General features: G+C 42.7%; 1 protein-coding gene across 2 annotated transcripts in view; it reads right to left on the bottom strand.

The window, feature by feature from the left end:
• Window positions 1-20433, bottom strand: part of Ift43 (intraflagellar transport 43) — a 75221-nt gene that overhangs the window by 32089 nt on the left and 22699 nt on the right. For both annotated transcript variants that reach the window (XM_069990256.1, XM_069990173.1), the window contains exon 3: window positions 16228-16292. In XM_069990256.1, the coding sequence (XP_069846357.1) occupies window positions 16228-16292 (65 nt within the window). The remainder of the gene's footprint in view (window positions 1-16227; window positions 16293-20433) is intronic.

Here is a 20433-nt window from a genome sequence, read left to right on the forward strand (position 1 = left end):
TGGGACCCTAAGAGGAATTATCATTCAGTGGTCAAGAAGGCACCAGAGGCTGGCAGCTGGCATTTGAAGTCGAGGGTGTCTGCAGTCTTGTGGGGCTGAGTTCTTACCCTGTGGGATTTGACATTAACCTCATTTATGTGAGACCTGAGTGGAGACCTGAGCTGAGCACCAGGTGGGGTCTGCTGGGCAGGAGTCTGGTGTCTGCGGTGAAGTGCTGAGTATTAAGACAGCAGGAGAGAGGTTGGTCAGTTATCCTACAAAGACGATTCTGCTCTGGGGAAAATGGAATTTTCCACCCACATACTCACATCTTGCTCCTAAGTGTATGACAAGGCAACCCTTGTGCTATGCTCACCTGTCAGCACCTCAGTGACACTTATTTGCTGAAAACTGAAGTTGGGCCTGCAGCTCAGGAGCCTGCCCTTGGGCCTTCCTCCATTACCAGTCTACTCCTTCTACTTCTCTTGGCAAACCCGAGCTCTAGCCCTGTTTTGTGCGCATTCTGAACACACTACACCCATGCCTCCTCTGAACCTCAGCCTGGACAGTCTGTTCTGCCTCACTGTAGGCTAACTGTTCTACTTGGAAGCAGTAATTCAAGGTCTAAAACATCCTATTTCTGGCAGCCACCTAGAAAGTGTGTCAGATGCTCACACAGGCCTTCTGAGTTGGTGAAAAACTTTCAGACTACTTAGTGGCTCTTACTCGTTTGGGGATAGTGGGGATAAAACCAGGGTTGCAGGCATGGCAAGTAACTACTCTATTTCAGCCTAAGACATCTTGGGGTTTTTGTTGTTCTTTGCAGTATGGGGGCTTGAACTCAGGGGCTTCATGCTTGTTAAGTACTTTACCAATAAACCATACCTGTAGCCCTTGTTTGTGTTGGATGTTTTCAAGACAGTTCCACTTTTGCCCACACAGGCCATTGAGATCCTCCTATTACACTTCTTCCCATAGCGAGATGACAGTTGCACAACATTATATCCAGCTTTTTCTGCTGAGTTAGAGTCTTGTGAACTAGCCCAGGCTAGTCTGGAATTGAGATCCTCCTGCCTCCCATATAGTTGGTATAACAAGCATGCACAACTATTGATTGGGATGGGTCTTGCTAACTTTTTGCCTGGGGTGGCTTCGAACAGCCAATCTTCTACTTCCCAAGAAGCCAGGGTTATAAAAGTGATCCACTGGCACCTGGCCCTACTCAATTTTCACTAAGGTGGGTTCTATTTAGAACCCACAGGTACTGAGTTGGCTGCTGGATGCCACCCTATGCTTCTCCAAAGATTCCCATGCAGGGCTTGGCATTGTATGTGTTGCTTTTCCTTGTCCCTTGCCTTAACTTCCTAACCAAGGCATAGACATGTACAAGTTGTTTGCACCATCAAACTATGCCACAGGTGAAAAGGAAGTCTGAAATGATCGAGTCCAGACCCCTCAAAGAACCTTGGTCCAAAGCATGCACACAATGGGGCAGTGAGAGGCAGAGGATGAAAGCACAGGGACATCTACTCTACTACAGGTTCAGGGGAGGAAGGGGTTCAGTCAAAAGCTGCACTATAAGCCCCTCCCTCTGCACACTGAAGTCACAGTCCCCAGAGCAGAGGCAGGGGCTGCCCGGGCACCAGTAACTAGTGTTGGTTGCCTGGGAATGGATCCAGTTCTTGGAGGGCACTGCAGGGTTGGAGGGGACAATCGTTTCCAATGCCTAATTGAACTTAATGACTAGCCTAATTAAGCCTTTTAATGGCAGGGCTGGAGTGGCCTTGGCTTGTGCTCTAAGAGCAGGCTGCATCCTTCGCCCTCACCTTCTCTGAAGGGCCAGGTGGCTGGCGGGCACACAGCTCCTAGGGCAGCTAGGCCCATGAAGGGTCAGGGATGATAAGGCCCTCCCCCTCCCCTTTCCCTGCTGCTTTCCTCAGGGTAGACATGGTGAAGCCAATCACCCAGCCCCTGGGAAATGTCCGCTGAGGCTCCACCATGGCAAGAACACTAAGCTACGTGCCAAGAGCCAAAGGCCAAAAGGCAGCAAAGTACTGAAAAGATCAGTGTGACTTTGACACTCACTTATCTGGGTTCAAATCTTGGCTAGCTACTGCCCAGTTGAGTGACCTGAGTGTGCTACCTAAGCTTTCTGAACACCAGCTTCCTCATCTACAAGCAAGCATGAAGATGGTACCAACTTCCTAGGGCTCTGTCACGAGGACTGAGTTTAGCAAGGTGCCAGTCACAATAACTGTTACGTGTATGTACCCATACCATCAAGCAGGTGTCTATGACGATACAAGTGTGTCGTCATCCACACAGCTGAGGCTATTCAGGACAGCAGGATGCTCACAAACAGGCTCTGTTGTGTGGCCCAGAGCCCGTCAGTCTGCTTCTGAGGATGAAGATGCAAACTCCCTATAGAATCGAGATGTTATTTTAAAAAAAAATCAAAGGGTTAGTAATGGTAGAAAGAGGAGCTTAAATGTCCACCAACAGGCAAACTGCACACATATTACAGAATTACAGAGCATTGTTTCTTTTTTTAATTTTTTATTGTTATTATAAAGGTGATGGGAAAAGGGGGTTACAGTTACATAAGTCAGGTAAAGAATACATTTCTTTTTGGACAATGTCACCCTTTCACTCATTCTCTCTAGATTTTTCTCCTTTTCTTTGTCAGCTGTGGGGCTTGAACTCAGGGCCTGGGCATTGTCCCTGAGCTCTTGCTTAAGACTAGTGCTATACTACTTGAGCCACTGCTCTACTTCTAGCTTTTGGTGGTTAATTAGAGATAAAAGTCTCATAGACTTTCCTGCCCAGGCCAGCTTTGAGTTGCAATTCTCAGATCTCGGATTACAGGCATGAACCACCAGTGCCAGACTAGAGCATTTTCTCTCTAAAGATACTGTACAGAGGGATTACAGTTACATGGGTAAGGTAATGAGTACATTTCCTATAGAGCATTGTTACCCCATCCTTTGTTTTCCCCTAGTATCCCTTCCCTCCCCCAACTCCTCCCCGCTCTGCTCTATCTGCTGAACTTATAAAGTTCATTTTCAACATAGTGTCTTGTATGTCTCATTGTTACAATGGGTCAACCTGTATCCTTGTTTCAGTATTTTCCTTCCCCTCCCCAAATTAGAAAAATGTACGTACAAGATGGAGGGCACTGGAATCCAATACAGTGACAACAGGGGTTATACCATGGGGGGAGAACAAACAAAAGATACAAAAAAAATCACATGGTACATTAAAAACAACAGCGACAAGCAACAACAACAACAACTCTTGTGTCCCTATTTTGGGGTTCATTTCGCTTAGCATCATCTTATATGGTCATATGTACATAGCTTTTGACCTTTACTGCTTGTCTGGTAAGATTGTCCTAGACATATACTAGTTATTACAAATAGGAAAACCATGGGACCTATGTTTCTTTGGGTCTGGCTTACTTCACTTAATATAATTTTTTCCAAGTCTTTCCATTTCCTAACAAATGGGGCGGTGTCATTCTTTCTGATGGAGGCATAGAATTCCATTGTATATATAAGCATTTTTTTAATGAGGTAAATCTACATGGATTAAGAGAGCTCCAGGATATAATTACTGCTAAAGGAAAACTTAAAAATAAATAAAAGCAAGGCTAGGCATAGTGATTCATACCTGTGACCCTAGCACTAAGAACAGTCTGGACTACATATGAAGACAAAAAAAATTGATGCTAAACACACTTAATATTATCCTAAATACATACACACACACACACACACACACACACACACACACACACACACACACACACACACACACACACACACACACACACACACACACACACACACACACACACACACACACACACACACTTGATGCTGGGTGCTCAAGTCCATAATAGTGGCTACTCAGGAGGCTGAGATCTATGGATCAAGATTTGAATTCAGCTTGGACAGAAAAGTCTGAGACTCAGCTTTGAGTGAAAAGCTTAAAAGAGCATTTGTAGGCCCTAAGTTTAAGCCCCAATACCAGCACACGCACAAAAGTTTTTTTCTGTAAGATGTTCCTCAACTTACAATAGGGTTAGGTGAAAATAAACAAATTGTAGGTTGGAAATGCATTTAATGGACTCTGCCACAGTTTAGCAACAGGGTCAACATCTCCCCTTGTGACCGTGTAGCTGACAGGAAGCTGTGGTACTGAAATAAGAAAAGACCCAAATTCAAAGTATAGTTTTTGCTCTCATATACTACTTTCACATACTGCAAACCCAGATTCTTAAGTTGCACTCTCCTAAGTCAGGGCATCTGAGCATCAATTGCAGCACATAAATGATAACACCAAATGGTCACAGCAGCTACTCCTGGAGCAGTGGCTGGGATTGGCGGGGATGGCAGTTACAAGTAAGTTTAGCTTTTTCTTTTGCTTAAATTTTATATTAGCAAATGTTCTCAGTTTGCCTGTACAACTGAAAAAGGACCTAAATTAAAAAACAGAATCAGTGAGTTCCCCAGCAATGGAAGGATAGGTACCCACAGACCCCAAGCAGTGCTTCACACACTGGAATTAGGAGCACTGGCTCCAGCTTTCCTGAGGGTCCCCACACAAAGGCACATTCTCTAGGAGCCAGTACTTTCTGCCTGTGGTCTTTAAGAGATACTGCTGTGGGTTCCTTCCTTTCCTGACCTTAGAGATGTTCCGACTCTACAAGACACATGGTTCCACTAAATGACCAGCTCTAGTCACTGAGTTTTCAGTTATGCAAAACTAGAACTGGAGAAGGGACAAAAGTCAAAGCAATCACAAGACAGGCAGAAAACCTCTTCCAGAAGCTCACCTAGTTTGTAATGACAGTAAAGGTCAAGCTGAGAGGGGGCTGGGAAGATGGCTCAGTGGTAGAGCATTTGCCTTGCATGCCTGAGGCCCTGGGTTCGATTCCTCAGCACCACATAAGCAGAAAAAAAAAGCCGGGAGTGGTGCTGTGGCTCAAGTGGTAGAGTGCTAGCCTTGAGCTGAAGAGCTGGGGGACAGAGCCCAGGCCTAGAATTCAGGTCCGCGATCGGACCCCAAAAATAAATAAGTAAATAAATAAATAAAAGATTCCCTTTAAAAAAAGAAAAAAAGAAAAGCTGAAAGGAGAAGAGGAAGCTGGAGGAAGGCTCTGGGGAGGCCAGACTGGTGTGTGTACCTGGCATCGTTTGGGTGTGGAGGCCCTTAGAAGCACTATTCCCGTGGATGCCCAGATGCCCTCTCCCCAGTGCATGGGCACAGACAGCATGTTCACCTCAGGTGCTCATGGTTCTTCTTTCACTTTGCCATTCTTCTACGGCATTAGGACTCACTCTGTCCTAGTGTCAGAAGTGACGAGGGCCACTTGGCATGAAGACTGCCCTGCTTTTCACAGTGGCAAGTGAAGTGCCCACAAACTACTAAGAACTGAGAAGCACTTAGTCATTTGCATAAGTAAATGTGACACTAGACAAGCAATCCAAGGCCCTGAATTGCAATGATTATATCCTTGAACATCACCCCTGCTCAGTGTCAAACATCCACCCAAGCAGAAGTGCATGAAAGAGTCTTCCCACCAAATCTTACTGTGAGAAATCATGAAGAATACTTTATACCTCTTCTGTAGCCTGTAAGACCCTATGTGCCATACTTAGCACCTTTATAAAACCTCCCAGGGTCCACTTACAGCTGTTCCATGAGTAAACACTGCAAGCCTGCTTTTTTAACCTGGGAAAATACCATGTCTGTTGTTTATACATGATCAATTACCTTCATAGAGATAGGAAATTTTGTATTACTATGCAGCCCTTAAAAATGAGGCAGTCGCCAGGCATGGTGGTAGTATACAACTGTAATCCCAGCATTCAGGAGTCTAAAGCAGAAGGACTATGAATTGGAGGCCAGCCTAGAGTACAGAGTGAAACCATGTCTCAAAAACAAAACCAAACAGGGAATGTAAACTTGTTCAACCACTTTGGAAAGCAGTATGGAGGTTCCTCAAAAGACTTCACATAGATCTCCCCTATGCCCCAGCAATCCCACTTTTGGGCATTTACCCAAATGTTTACAAACAAGACCACACTAAAGCTACCAGCACAACAATGTTTATTGCAGCATTATTTACCATAGCTAAGATATGGAACCAACCCAGATGTCCCTCAGTAGATGAATGGATCAAGAAAATGTGGTATATATACACAATGGAATTCTATGCCTCCATCAGAAAGAATGACATTGCCCCATTTGTTAGGAAATGGAAAAACTTGGAAAAATTTATATTAAGTGAAGTAAGCCAGGCCCAAAGAAACATAGGTCCCATGGTTTCCCTTATTTGCAATATCTAGTATATGTATGAGTCAAGCGGAAAAGGTCAGATAATGTGAGGTCAGGAAAATGAACCCTTAGATATGTATTTTAATGTTTTTTTCTTTCATGCATGTGTTTCTAACGCATTTATAAGATTATCTCTTTGTTGCTTTGTATGTCCCTCCCCCACAGTAAAACCCCTGCTTTCACTATATTTGATGTCAGTATAACTTGTGGAGGAGATGGGGAAAAACCAGTTGTTTAAGGATACAGGTGGACCTGTTGCAACAATGAGAAGTACAAGTTGTCATGTCCAAAACAAGCTTTACAACGTCGGTGCGGGGGGGGAGGGGGGAGGAGGGGGGGAAGGGGGGGAAGGAGAAGGATTGGGATTGGGGGGGAGGGGGGAGGCTGGGAAGGGATGTGAAGGGTAAACCAAAGGAGGAGGGTGCAATGCTTGGTAAGAAATGTACGCATTATCCTGCCCATGTAATTGTAACCCCTCTGTACAGTATGTTCACAAATAAAATTAAATTAAATTAAAAAAAAAAACAAAAAAAAACAAAACCAAACAACAACAAAAGGCAGTTCTGCCTGTATGGAAATTCAGAAAGATCAAGAAGAAATACTGTTCTCAGATAAAAGAAAAGTACAGAATAGATACGTTCTGTTTGTGCCATAGTTGGAGAGAAGAATATATTAACCTGTGTTTTTTGGGGGGAATGCAAAGTGGAAGGAAACAAAATCTTGGGTAACAGCAGTTGCCTTCAGGATAGGAAGCAGGGAAGGGAGACACATTGTGTACTACATCCTTCATATCTCTTGAAATTAAAACTATGTATATTTAGTCTTTGTTTGAAAATAAATACAATTAAAACTCATCAAGAGCTCTCATGTCTCAAAAGATGGTAAAAAGTTATACATAATGAGTGAAACCTAAGGATTTCTCCAGTGTCCACATCCTGCTCTTTTTGCCCTAGTCCTCTGGAAATGATCATCCTCTCCTGATCTGACTACATTTCAGTTTGAAGGTTAAATATACTGTCCTCCACTTTAAATAAGCATATTGTCACAGAAAGCCAGCCCTGGTGTCTGTGCTGGCCAAGACAACATCTAGGCAATGAACAAGTGCTTGCTGTTCCTGACACCCTTGCATGGGGCCTTTGGTTGAGTACTTCACACACCACTGTGCAGCTTCAAGGGCTGGGATAGAAAGACACAGCTATGTGCTTCACCCACAAGCAGATCAGCCATTATCCCTCCAGTTCATTATCCCTTCATGGTCCTCATTTCACTCCATCAGCTACTAAACAAATGAAATCAAACTATGAATATGAGTGCTTGAAGGTAGGGAAGGTTTGTGTTTGACATATCCCCACTTTACTACACTTCCTGGAGAATTCCTACTTCTCTCTCATTCTGTCAGTGCTCACAGACTGGTTGTTGTTTACCTCAGCTTCAGATCTTACAGCATGTGTAAGATCTTCAGCAATAAACTGTACACTTAAAGTACATTTAACAGATACGATGTTGTTTAGCCCTAAAGCTACTTTGCAAGTGAGGTAAGCTTACAAGTGTCTGAGAAGCACCTGGAGGAAAAGCACAGATGCACACAAAGTACACGATTAAGTTGAGGCAACATCTAAGCAGGACACTCATGAGCATCTCTCCAAAAGCCACAGAAACAGGGACAAGACCCGATACTTGGGTACAGCAATGGGAGATAGTGTGCAATTAGCGATCTGAGACCTTCCCTTCTCAACCACCTCAAGTGCAACTGCACAGATGGCCTCATCCTATCTAGATAACGAACCTTGTTGAGAATCAACAGTTGATCCATGGTCATATAATAATATCTATTATTTTTGGTTACTAACATGGAGAAAACAAATTCTCAATGCTTCTAATTCTGCTTTGTTTTCCTTGAAAATAAAATAAGTGAAAATGTGTTTACTGGTCAAGATTTAAATTATTTTACTTTGCTAGGACTCAGGGATATATAATCCTTTTATTGGGGGGGGAGAGGATATTGAGGTCTGAATTCATGGCTTCACAATGGCTAGGCTGGTGCTCAACTACTTAAGACATGCCGCTAGCCTTGGTTTTTGCTGGTTATTTTGCACACGGAGTCTTACCAACTTTTATGCCCAGGCTGGTCTTAAATGGTGATCCTCTAGACCTCAGCTAAGATTACCTGTATGATCCAGTGGGACCTGGCTTGCACTATTTATTTTTGACTCAGTGTCTTGCTCTTGCTTCCTTCTTCTGGTGCATTTCTGGACCACGGTCTTCATATTTTAGGTTTTACAATGTAGATGAAATGACAGGCATGCATCATCACATCAAGCATCTTCCACTAAAATGGAATCTCATGGACTTTTCTGTCCAGGCTAATTGAACCACGATCTTTCCATCTCAGCTTCCCAAGTAGCAAGGATCACTGGTATGAACCAATGGTACCTTTGCCAGCTACTTGATCCCTTCTTAAGTAATGTACTTCTGTAAGAAATGTCCAAAATTCACCCACTGATACACCATGAACATATATGTACCAAGTGCGATAGATCCAGAAGCAAAATATATAGACAAAAATCTCTTACACAGTAATCACTTTCTAGTTACCAGTAATACAAAGACAAAGTCAGCTACAGCAAAAAATAAAGACAAAAATTAAACTAGACAATCAGGAAAGCAGGTGAACATTTACAACTGGCTACATGAGGTATAAGGATGCTTGCTCTATTATTCTTCCAACATTTTTCATAGGTTTTAAATTTTTCTGAATATAAAAGATCAGAAGCAGGGTACCAGTGGCTCACATCAGTAATTCTACCTACTCAATAATGCTGAGATCTGAGGATCATGATTTGAAGCCAGCACAAGCAGGAAAGTCATGAAACTCTATCTCTAATTAACTACAAAAAAAGCTAGAAGTGGAGCTGTGACTCAAGTGGTAGAGTGCTAGCCTTGAGCAAAAAAGCTCAAGGACAGTGCATAGGCCCTGAGTTGTAGGATTGGTGCACGCACATGTGCGCATGGCACTCATACACACGCACACACGCACACAGATCTGAGAGGACAACCAAATGGTTGATATGGAGATATTCTTTACAGAGCAATTTCCATTAACAACTGAAAATTCGAAAATTGCTATTTGACAACCATTAATGAAACCATTTCTCTAGACAACTACCATCAGTAGGCTACAGCCAGTAGCAGGGAAATTGATGGAAAGTGAGGTAAAGTGAAGGATGCCTGAACCTTCCCACACCTGACCTTTCAGATGTGGACAGGAGATGCAGATGGCCCAACCTACAAAATACTTCTGAGCCTCAATTGAGCTAACAATTAAATGGAACTGTCCCTTTAACAGGGAATCTGGGGGCTGGGAAGGTAGCTCAGTGGTAGAGTGCTTGTTTTGCATACATGAGGCCCTGGGTTCGATTCCTCAGCACCACATAAGCACAAAAAGCCAGAAGTGGTGCTGTGGCCCAAGTGGTAGAATGCTAGCCTTGAGCTGAAGAGCTGAGGGACAGCACCCAGGCCCAGAGTTCAGGCCCCACAACTGGCAAAAAAAAAAAAAAAAAAAGACATAACAGGGAACCTGGGGGATGAAGAAATAAGTTAAACATCATGACTTGGAAGAAAAGGGCCAAATCCTGAATATGGGATGCTCTCTACAGGACAAGTTTCTTACCAAAAAACAAAACAAAACAAAACAAGAAAATAATGGCATGAAAGAAAAATTGTTTGCAGCGCTACAGAATAAAAAAACTAAAAACATAACTAAATACAATGGGAGACCTTGATTTGTCCTTTTTTACAATCCCAACTCTACAAAGACATCTATGTGACAATGAGAATAACTGAATATGATCTCGATAGCAGATGATATTAAGAATTATTATTAATTCTGATAGGCATGAGGGTTAATAAACAAAAACAGTCTTTGCCAATTAACAAATATTACCTCCAGCAGGAAAGGAAGGAGGAAGGGAATCAGTGACATTCCTTATCCATTGTGAGGCTCCTCAGATCTCCCAGAGGATAATGGATTCTTCCTATCCATCCATATACCTTCTTAAACCTAAATAACTGTATAGCCTTAGATGTGCCTAACTCAGTAACTCCCCATCTTTCAAGACATGGAGCATTTAAAAATAACACTTGGATGGCAAACCGATTAGACGAATGAGACTTCTCACAGGCACAGATAAGCAGCCTAGGAGTCTCAGCAGGACTAGGAAGACCCAGCAGGCCCAACGGCAGCGAATGCTAGATTATGGCATACCTGCATACAGAACAGCACACAACACAGCAACTAGGAAGTTCCAGCTATACTACTCTGACACCTTTCTGAGGAACAGGCTTCACTGGGGATGCACGGCCTATAACCGAGTTGGCTGTGCTTAGAGTCGCCTCCAGCCCTATGAGTTTTTGCCTTTTGAAGCCTAATAAGCATTAACTACTTGCTGCTAACAAGAAGGTAAAGAGACTCTGATATGGCAATGACAGAGGAAGAGCACAGAAGCCCTTTAGTATTCTTGGAACATCTATGCCATTAAAGAGAGAGAGAGAGAGAGAGAAGGGAAGAGTGGAGGAGGAGGGAAGGGGGGTAACCTCGGGACCAGCACACGGCATTCTCCCGCCATCTTGATGTCCTTGACACGTGCAGATGGTGTGGAAGTGGCTGGCACCAGAACAGCCCGAGAGGAGGAATGAGCGGCCAATGGAGATTTATGTGCGGAGAGTGAGATGGACAAGGTAAAATTGTCAGGAGGAGTTGTTAGAAAGTAAAATATATTGTGACAATTCCACTCCTGCCGTTCATCAATAAACTGACAGATCATTTAGTGTCAATTAGGAGTGATAGATGGACAAGTCCCCATGATCCTGGGCCAAAATTAATGGCTGGGAGGGAGAGGGTGATTGAAAATGACGGCTGACATTGAGAGCAAAGTCCTGAAAGTCCCTGAGGGGCCATTACTTGCCTCATTCCCTTGCAGATCAATGCAGGGACAAACCCAAAAACAGACACTTTGAGACAAAAGTTAATCAGACTACCTTTCTTCTTCTCTTGACTAAGTCTGGTCCCTCTCATTCTATTCTCCACAGCGAAGCCAGTGACCTATCAACTCAAAGTGCCCCAACTTAGACAACTTTAGAGCCAAGGGAAACTGGCTCCAAGATGGCATCTTGTTCACAGCTATGCCTTTTATGCCAAGAGAAGGGACAGGTTGTAATTCCAGGTCCCAGGCAATTCCTGAACTCTACTCTATTTCATGCCTTGGGGGTGAGCATGAGTTCTGGCACCCTGGGAGATGGCTGACAAATGCTCTGTTCTCTGTCTTGGGTAGTATTATATAAAGTAAGGCTACCCTAAGAACTCATATTGTTTGGTGCTGAGCTCCTCAATTAGAGACACATACCAGGGAAAAGTAGATCAAGAAGGGGATACTTCCTACTTTCCACTGGTGACAACCTTGATGTCACTTTCCTCCCACCTTCCTTGTAAGGGATACCATCTCATTGAATAGAAGCTACCCAAGAGTTGATATAACACACTTCAAAGATGCACCTGTGAACCAAATGTGTGTCCATCCTTCCCTCCCCTTTCCCAAATGCTGAACTTGAAACTCCAGTGTGATGATGTTTGGAAGTGGGACTTTGGGGAAGTGATTGGGTCTACAAGTCATTATGAAGGTGCAGCACTTTTGATCTCGCTCTCCCCCCACCCCCACCCCTTTCTCTCTGTGAAGATAACAAAAGAAGAAGCATGTGAGGATGTAGCCAGGAAGAGTCGCTCACCAAGGACCCAATCATGCTAGTTAGGACTGAATGCAGAGTTCCAGCTTCCAAAAACTTGAGACATAAACGTTCATTGTTCAGGTTCCCAATATAAGGTAGTTTGTTATGGCAGCTGAACTGTGGCAGATGCCTAGAACACTGCTATTATTATCCAAAAAGTATACTATTCCCAGTGTGAATTTTCTGCCATACTAAGGTTATTAACCACTCAACACCAAGTTTTCAGCCTAAATGCTCTTATGAGCCTCTATGCTCATCAGAATTCAGATCTTCTGAAAGGTGTACCCTGATTTTAGAGATGACTCTGTTCTCTGACGTCACATGGCTAGTACTAGCCATTCATTTTGTTCACAATGTGTGCCTACTGCTGCTTCTGATTTTTTGAACAGAAATGCCTCAATTAGAATTCTGCTCTTATACTCTGGTGTTCCCGAGAGCCTTCTGCAAATAGGAGCTATGTTTCCAACCTTAATGGGGGAGGTCCTTAATGTAGCTCAGCACAGGCCTCTTGGACCCCTTGTCAGGGTGATTCCAATGTAACTGTGGGAGGATCTAGGAAAATGGGGTTGCCCCTTACTAAGATCTGAGGAAATATAGAGATATGGATTGGGAAGAGGGGAACAAGGCATGGAAATTAAGAAGTTGTATAACTAAGTAGAAACATCAAGTGGATGTCCAGGGGGAGGACTGGACATCATTGGTGTACAGATGAAATCTGAGGCTAAAGGATCTAAAGAATGAATGTGGACACAGCACAAAGTAAGTTTCAGGATCTGCCTGACCCTCCAACATTATTAGTGACAAACAACCACAAACTGAGTAAGGAGTCAGCCAAGGTAAAACTTGTGAAAAGAGAATATAAGGGGCTGGGAAGATAGCTCAGCGGTAGAGTGCATGCCTTGCAAGCATGAGGCCCTGGGTTCGATTCCTCAGCACCACATAAACAGAAAAAGCTGGAAGTGGCGCTGTAGCTCCAGTGGTAGAGTGCTAGCCTTGAGCTGAAGAGCTGAGGGACAGCGCCCAGACCCAGAGTTCAGGCCCCATGGCCGGCAAAAAAAAAAAAAAAAAGAGAATATAAGAAGGGAAAAGTATCTCTCTCCAAGAGAAAACTGACTTGATCTGGAAAAATCTCAAATATTTTTGCTGGAGGAATAAATACCTGTCATAATATTTTGTTCTCTAAGAGGAAGACACAGGGTTTGTCTTATTTCTACATTTCTAGATATTATAATAAAATCTCCTAGTATCTTAGAAAAATGAGGCTCCTATCCAAGATTCTCTCTAGTACCTAAGACTTGTATTTCAAAGTCACTAAAAACCAGTGCTGAATTCTATCAAGAAAAGAGAGGCTTAACAGCATCTGAGTGACAAAAGACCACTGGGAGAGAAGTGATAACAAGTCCTGAGGCAGCAGCCAGCACTGTCATGTGCAACACTGCAACGTTTTACAGTTACAGAGCTCAGAGACCTGGGACCCTGTGCATGCCAGAAAGTAATTGTCAATTATTAACAAATATAGCAGCAATAGCTACTACCATTAAGCTGGGTGCTTTTCCCTATATTATACATTCAATCCTCAGAATGAATCTTTGTAATATGCACTGTGACTATTTTATAGGAGCAAGCAATAATTCAAGTTTACACAACCAGTGAACTACTGAAACTTGAATTCCAACCCAGGTATGTCTGAATCAGATGCTGTGTTTTAAACTTTGTTCTGCTGTCACTTCTTATCCAACAAACAAGAAGAGACTTCATTGCCACTCCTGAATTAGCATAGAAATTCTCCCTTTTGACTTTTCTTTTTTTGTCAGTCATGAGGCTTGAATCAGCACCTGGGTCCTGTCCCTGAGCTTTTGTGCTCAAGTCTAGTGCTCTACCACTTTGAGCCACGGTTCCAATTCTGGTTTTTAGATGTTAATTGGATATAGAATCTCATGGACTTTCCTGCCCTGGCTGGCTTCAAACTGCAATCTTCAGATCTCAGCCTCCTGAGTAGCTAGGATTACATATGTGAGCAATGAGTGCCCAGCCCTTTTTAAAAATTGAGACAGGGTCTCACTATGCAGTTCATCCTTGCCTCAAACTTACAATCCTTCTGGTTCCACCTCCCAAGTACTGGGGTTTCAGACAAATGCTGTCCTTTGAAGAGCAGCAAGAAGTTTTAGGACTGCTCTCTCCTTACTAAAGACAAGGTCATTATAAAACCATCCCAGAGACAAAGATCTTAGTCTGGTGTCCAGAGTCCTAGTTTGCTCTTGGTCATATGCATTCCCTGATGCTAGCAGAGATGAGAAGACATCACTCATTCACTATGTCCAATTTTTTTTTCTTTTTGGTTGGTCGTGGGGCTTGAAATCTGGGCCTGAGTGCTATCCTTGAGCTCTTCAGTGCCACTTCTGGTTTTCTGAGTGGTTTATTAGAGATAAGAGTCTCACAGACTTTCTTGCTAGTGCTGGCTTTGAACCGTGATCCTCAGATCTCAGCCTCCTGAGTAGCTAGGATTACAGGCATGAGCCACTAGCACCAGGCCATTATGTCCAATTCTTAACACCATGTACTTTAAAAGTGCTTCTGAGACTAAAAAAGCTTAGAAAGTCTGACATTCTTATATTTAAGGCTGGTAAACTCATGATTAAAGACAATTCCTGATCATCAAAACAGCCCTTGCTTTTCCTGACCTGGAATTATTTCCCCAAAATATACCCACATAAACATCTAAAAGCTCCAGAACTTCATGAGTGTATAAAGATATGCAACAAGAGGATGTTACAGGCTCATGCCTATAGTCTTAGCTACTAAGGAGGCTGAGATCTGAGGATCATGGTTCAAAGCCAGCCCTGGCAGCAAAGTCCATGAGACTCATCTCCAATAAACTAGCAAAAGAGCTGAAAGTAGAACTGAGGCTCAAATTGTAGAGCACTGGCCTTGAGCAAAGGAAACTAAAGGATAGAACCTACGCCGTGAGTTCAAGCCCCAGGACTGGCAAAGGAAAAATAATATATTCGAAGCCACACAATCATCATTATAGAAACAGAAGTCAGCATCTAGAATGCTTCCTAAATGCTTTCTCTTCTGAGTACTTTTACACATATGAATCAATTCAATTCTCACAAGAGTCCTTTCAAGTAAGAGCTATTTTAACCCACTCTACAGATGAGGAAACTGAGACTAGATAGGTAAATCACTTACCACTTGCTTAAAGTCCCTGAGATACAAGTGGCACAAGTGAGGATTTAAAAGCAGGGTAAACTGTGGCTCCTAAGTACACCACTGTACTCTGACATCTCTCCACATGGAATCACAAGGGATCAGCCTCTAGCCTAAGCTGCAGAGAAACCAGGAGGGCTACAAACAGCCGCCATATTCCTGCACTACACTGAAGGGAGCACCAATGCCTCCACTGAGCAGCTTGGGCAGTATAAACACCTTGTCAAACGTCATCCAGCCTGGTGAAAACAGAAGCTGCATCCATACCCACTTGGCTTACGAAGGGCTGATGAATGCTCTGTGATGTTACATTATTCCTCGCAGAAGAGGATAAGCTGATGAGTTAATACTGGAGGGTCACAGTTCCAATATGCCTGCCAAATGACAGCACTGCCTTTCAGTAAACATGAGATGCCAACTAGACAGAGTGATGGGATAGGACATCTGGCCTGCTCTTTGTGAACCATCTATGTCCAGAGTGGCCATGATGCAAAGTTCATCCCAGTAGCCAGGCACAATTTCATTCGTGTACTTTAAAAACACAGAATGCTACATGTAGGTAAACTTTGCAAGCAATAAAGGCAAGTCATAGAGAATTACATGATATATGATGATATTTACATAAAACATCCAGAATAAGCACATCCCAGGGACAGAAGATTGATTGCTCCCTAGAGTTGGGGAGATTAGGAGGCTATGGGAAGTCACTGTTAGATACAAAGTTTCTTGGGTAGGGTATGATAAAAATAAAGTTCTAAGACTGATTGTGGTGATGGTGGCACAGCTCTGTGCCTATCCTATGAATTATTCCATTGTATCCTTTAACTGGTATGTGAATTTTATCTCAATAAAATGACAAAGGACTGGTGTACCCCCCACCACCTACCCCCATCCACATAGGCTGCTGGTACTCACTTTGACACCTTTCCAGAATCAACTGCCCAGCCTCCCTGCCTTCGAGGTGGTTTTGGAGGAGGGGCCTGCAATGAAAGAGAAGCCACCATCATTCAACATGTGCATTCAAACATTACAGTGGCTATGAGCGGGTCATCTAAACCAACAGTCAACCTCAATAAAAATGTAAAACTAAAATACAAATGAAAAAAATACAGTAGGCTTTCTAATTTAGTATGAAAAGCTGGGTGGTTCCATATCCTTCTAGTGGGTATATAATTATACCCCAGCCTTTTTAGGCTTTTGAGCCAGTAATTCTAATCCTAGGAATTTATCCCTAAAAAATAAACACAGTAGAACACACTGTTACTTCGGCACACTAAGTAGCTGGAAGCTATCAAAATAATCAGCAATGAAGAACTGAGTATATGGCAGAATACACATGAATATATTATGTAAATAATGCAAAACTATTTTACAAAAATACTTAACGATATGAGAAAGTTTAATGTACATATTCATTTTCTTTCAAAAACATTTCAAACAGCTTCTAATTTTGTAATGAGATTATGAATATACAGTATCTAGTGTTAATTAACTACATGTGCCTAACTGGAGGCTCCAATTTAATTTTTCCTCTCTGTTTTGTATATTTTTTTGAGTGTGTGTGTGTGTGTGTGTGTGTGTGTGTGTGTGTGTGTGTGTGTGTGTGTGTGTGTGTGTGTGTGTGTGTGTGTGTGTGTGTGTGTGTGTGTGTGTGTGTGTGTGTGTGTGTGTGTGTGTGTGTGTGTGTGTGTGTGTGTGTGTGTGTGTGTGTGTGTGTGTGTGTGTTAGTGCCCTACCATTTGAGCCACAGCTCCACTTCCAGCTTTTTGGTGGTTATTCGGAGAATTTTAAGACTCTCACAAACTTTCCTGCCTAAGCTGGCTTCAAACTCCAATCCTCAGATCTCAGCCTCTTAAGTAGCTAGGATTATAGCACCCAGCAATTGTCTAACTTTTTAACTTTTATTACCTGAATCAAAGTAAAAAGTAGTAAGAGAAATAAGATTGAGGCTTTCTTAGAAGATATAAACAAAATTGATGGGTTAAAAGTCTATTTAAATTATTTGAGCCCAGAAATGGGTTCATGAAGAAACCCAAGTGCATAGATTCTGACCCAGCATATCCTAACTAAAAACACCAAGAGAAGATCACTGAATCCACCAAATCATGTAAGTTAGATAGACCAGGACACTTCCTGTTTTGGGTTACCCAACCAATATTTTTCCCAAAGCACTTCACAGAATTCTGTCACTCTCAACCTGAAAAGCTACTTTGATAACAGGGGTTGGAGATCCTTTTTCTACACAGGATGTATACTATCCAGGTAGTATACATTTATTTTGTGAGCCATAAACTCCAATGCAACTATGCAGCTCTAATACTACAGAGAAAGAGACAGTTTATATAAGTGGAAAAACAAGTTGAGCTGAATTTCAAAAACAGAAACAAAAACAGGCAGCAAGCCAAATTTGGCAGAAAGAGTGGAGCTTGCTGACCCTTGGACTAAAATGTGACATTGTAGTCTCTTTTTCCTTTAGCCTAATGCCTAACATAGGCATTCACTTTTTAAAATAACAGCCCCTTCGATATGCTCAAATAGCTTTATATTTTTGATACCTTTATTTCACACCCTGACACCTTTTCTTTCCTGCTTCCCTAGTGGTGCCCTCGCCTGCCAAGGACATGCTCCATGTACAATTGGGGCCTTTCTGCAGTGTGAGCCAGAGCCTGCTGGAAATGACTGAGAAGGAGCCAAGTCTGGGAATACCGGTACCCATTTAGCATCTGGGAAATGGAAGCAGCACTCAAGTTTTCTATGCAAGAAGCAGGTAACACAGCTATAGAAAGGCTCCTAATATTTCAGATAGAAACCTCCCAAATTCAGTTATTGTTTGTCTCTACAGAGGGAAGTCCAAAGACGTACTGAGAAACTGGCCACACATTGCTTCCCAGTCTACCCACACTCATCATCCACAGGCTGGAAGTTCACATTCTGTGAACTTCTTAGATACCGGGGGTGTACCAGACCTGGTCAGAACCAATTGAATTCTCTGTCTCAGGCATCTAGACCTGAAGCACAGAGGCAGATTTGTTAGGCAATAGAAAGCACTGGAACTGTAAAGACCAGCTGGAGTCAAATTAACCCAAGACTCTCACAAGCCAAGGCAGTGTACAGACAGATCCAAGGACCTTGTCTTGAGCTCTTAAGATGCATAAAGCATTGTGAAGGGGAGACAAAATTATGAGGAGAACTGAACCACACTGAGCTTCCTTAAGGATGTTTTACAGCAGTTTGGCCTACTGCTGTTTTCCCTAGGCTGTGTATATTTCTTTACCCAAGGACATACTATATAGTGATAATATAATAAAGTTATAGCCTGGTAACCGTATGTTTTGTTCAGCAACATGGTTTCTCTTGTTTTTGCTTTAAGTTTATCAAAAGATTTCCACATTAAAAATTCAGTTTCTAACTTTTCTTGAAAATGGAACTATCCAGTAGGGGCTGCACAGGAGCTGTCCACCCCCTGTAGAGTGAACATGTATAATGCAGCTTGCCACAGTCCCCACCCTTCCTTTCTGTCTTCTTCCTGCTAAAGTGTCTGCTGAAGTCAAGTGTCAGTTGCCATCTACTATTACTGCACGGTGTGGCTCTTTCTCCTGTGGTAGGGAGTTCTCTGTCCCCATGTCTGCCTGAAGTGAAAATGAAAGCTATGCCAAGTATTTTGAGAAAAATGGGAGAGCACACTTCTCTTTATTTTTTCCAGTTTATTTCATTGTAAAGGTGATGTACAGAGGGATTAGTTATATAAGTAAGGTAATGAGTACATTTCTTGTCGAACTTTGTTACCCCCTCCCTCATTTTCTCCCACTTTCCTTCTACCCTACTTCCTCCCCCTCCCCAAGTTGTAAAGTTCATTTCCAGCATTGTATCTTGTGAGTATTAATGCTGCATTAGTTCAAACTTTGTCCTTTGTCTCAACATTTTTTTTTTTGGCAGTCCTAGGGCTTGACCTCAGGACCTGAGCACTGTCCCTGAGCTTCTTTGGATCATGACTAGTACTCTACCACTTGAGCCATAGCTCTGCTTCTGGTTTTTTTCTGCTTATGTGGTACTGAGGAATAAAACCCAGGGCTTCATGCATGCTAGGCAAGCATTCTACCACTACGCCACACTCCCAGTCCTGTCTCAACATTTTGTTATTGCTCTTCCCTTCCCCAAATCAGATAAACATAGATACAAGACACACGGTACCAAAATCAAAAATAGTGACAAGGGGATAAACCAAAAGGGAAAAAAGAAAGAAAAAAGAAAGAACTTCACACAGTACATTTAAAAAAAACTCTTGTTCGCATATCTTGGAGTTCATGTTGATTAGCATCATTTTATATGGTTTCTTTTTTTTTTTTTGGGGGGGGGGTTTGGTCATGGGGCCTGAACTCTGGGCCTGAGCGCTGTCCCTCAGCTCTTCAGCTCAAGGCTACAGCCACAGCGCCACTTCCAGCTTTTTTCTTTTTTCTTATGTGGTACTGAGGAATCGAACCCAGGGCCTCATGTATGCAAGGCAAGCGCTCTACCACTGAGCCACCTTCCCTGCCCTGATTTCTTATATACATATATAGTGTGCAAACAGAAAGCATATCTGTCTTAGCTCAATTCTACTTCACTCATCAAAGCTAGCCTTGATGACAGGAGGTGTACAGACCCTGAACTAGATGTGTAGAGCTAGAGCAATTGCTTTTTTCTCTTTGTTTCACAAGTTGAGAGAACAGAAAGACCCAAGTAAAATCATGATGCCATAACAGAGGGAGTGCCCTAGTCTCTTTGGGAGCTTGGCCAGTCCTGTCTAATGCCAAGAATCCACAATGAGATAGGAAGAAACCTATGTTGCCTAAAGCCACTGTTTTCTATTCTGTGATATAGGTTACAGTGGAAACAGGAAGAGCAAAAACTGTACTGGGAAGGGACAGTGAAAGATGATTATCCAGCATGGAAGAGGATCTTAAGTGACATAAAATTCTTTCATAAGGCAGTCTTTTGAGAAATCCCTAAAAGTAGGGCAAGATTAAATCAATACCCAATGGATAAGTGCTCAAAGAAGTGCCCAGCACATAATACTCTACCTGTTTCTACCCTTATATCATAATCATCATTACTTATGTCAACATGTCCAGTAAAATACAT

Source organism: Dipodomys merriami, unplaced genomic scaffold (assembly GCF_024711535.1).
Source record: "Dipodomys merriami isolate MVZ:Mamm:240054 unplaced genomic scaffold, mDipMer1.0.p SCAF_1, whole genome shotgun sequence".
NCBI lineage: Eukaryota > Metazoa > Chordata > Mammalia > Rodentia > Heteromyidae > Dipodomys > Dipodomys merriami.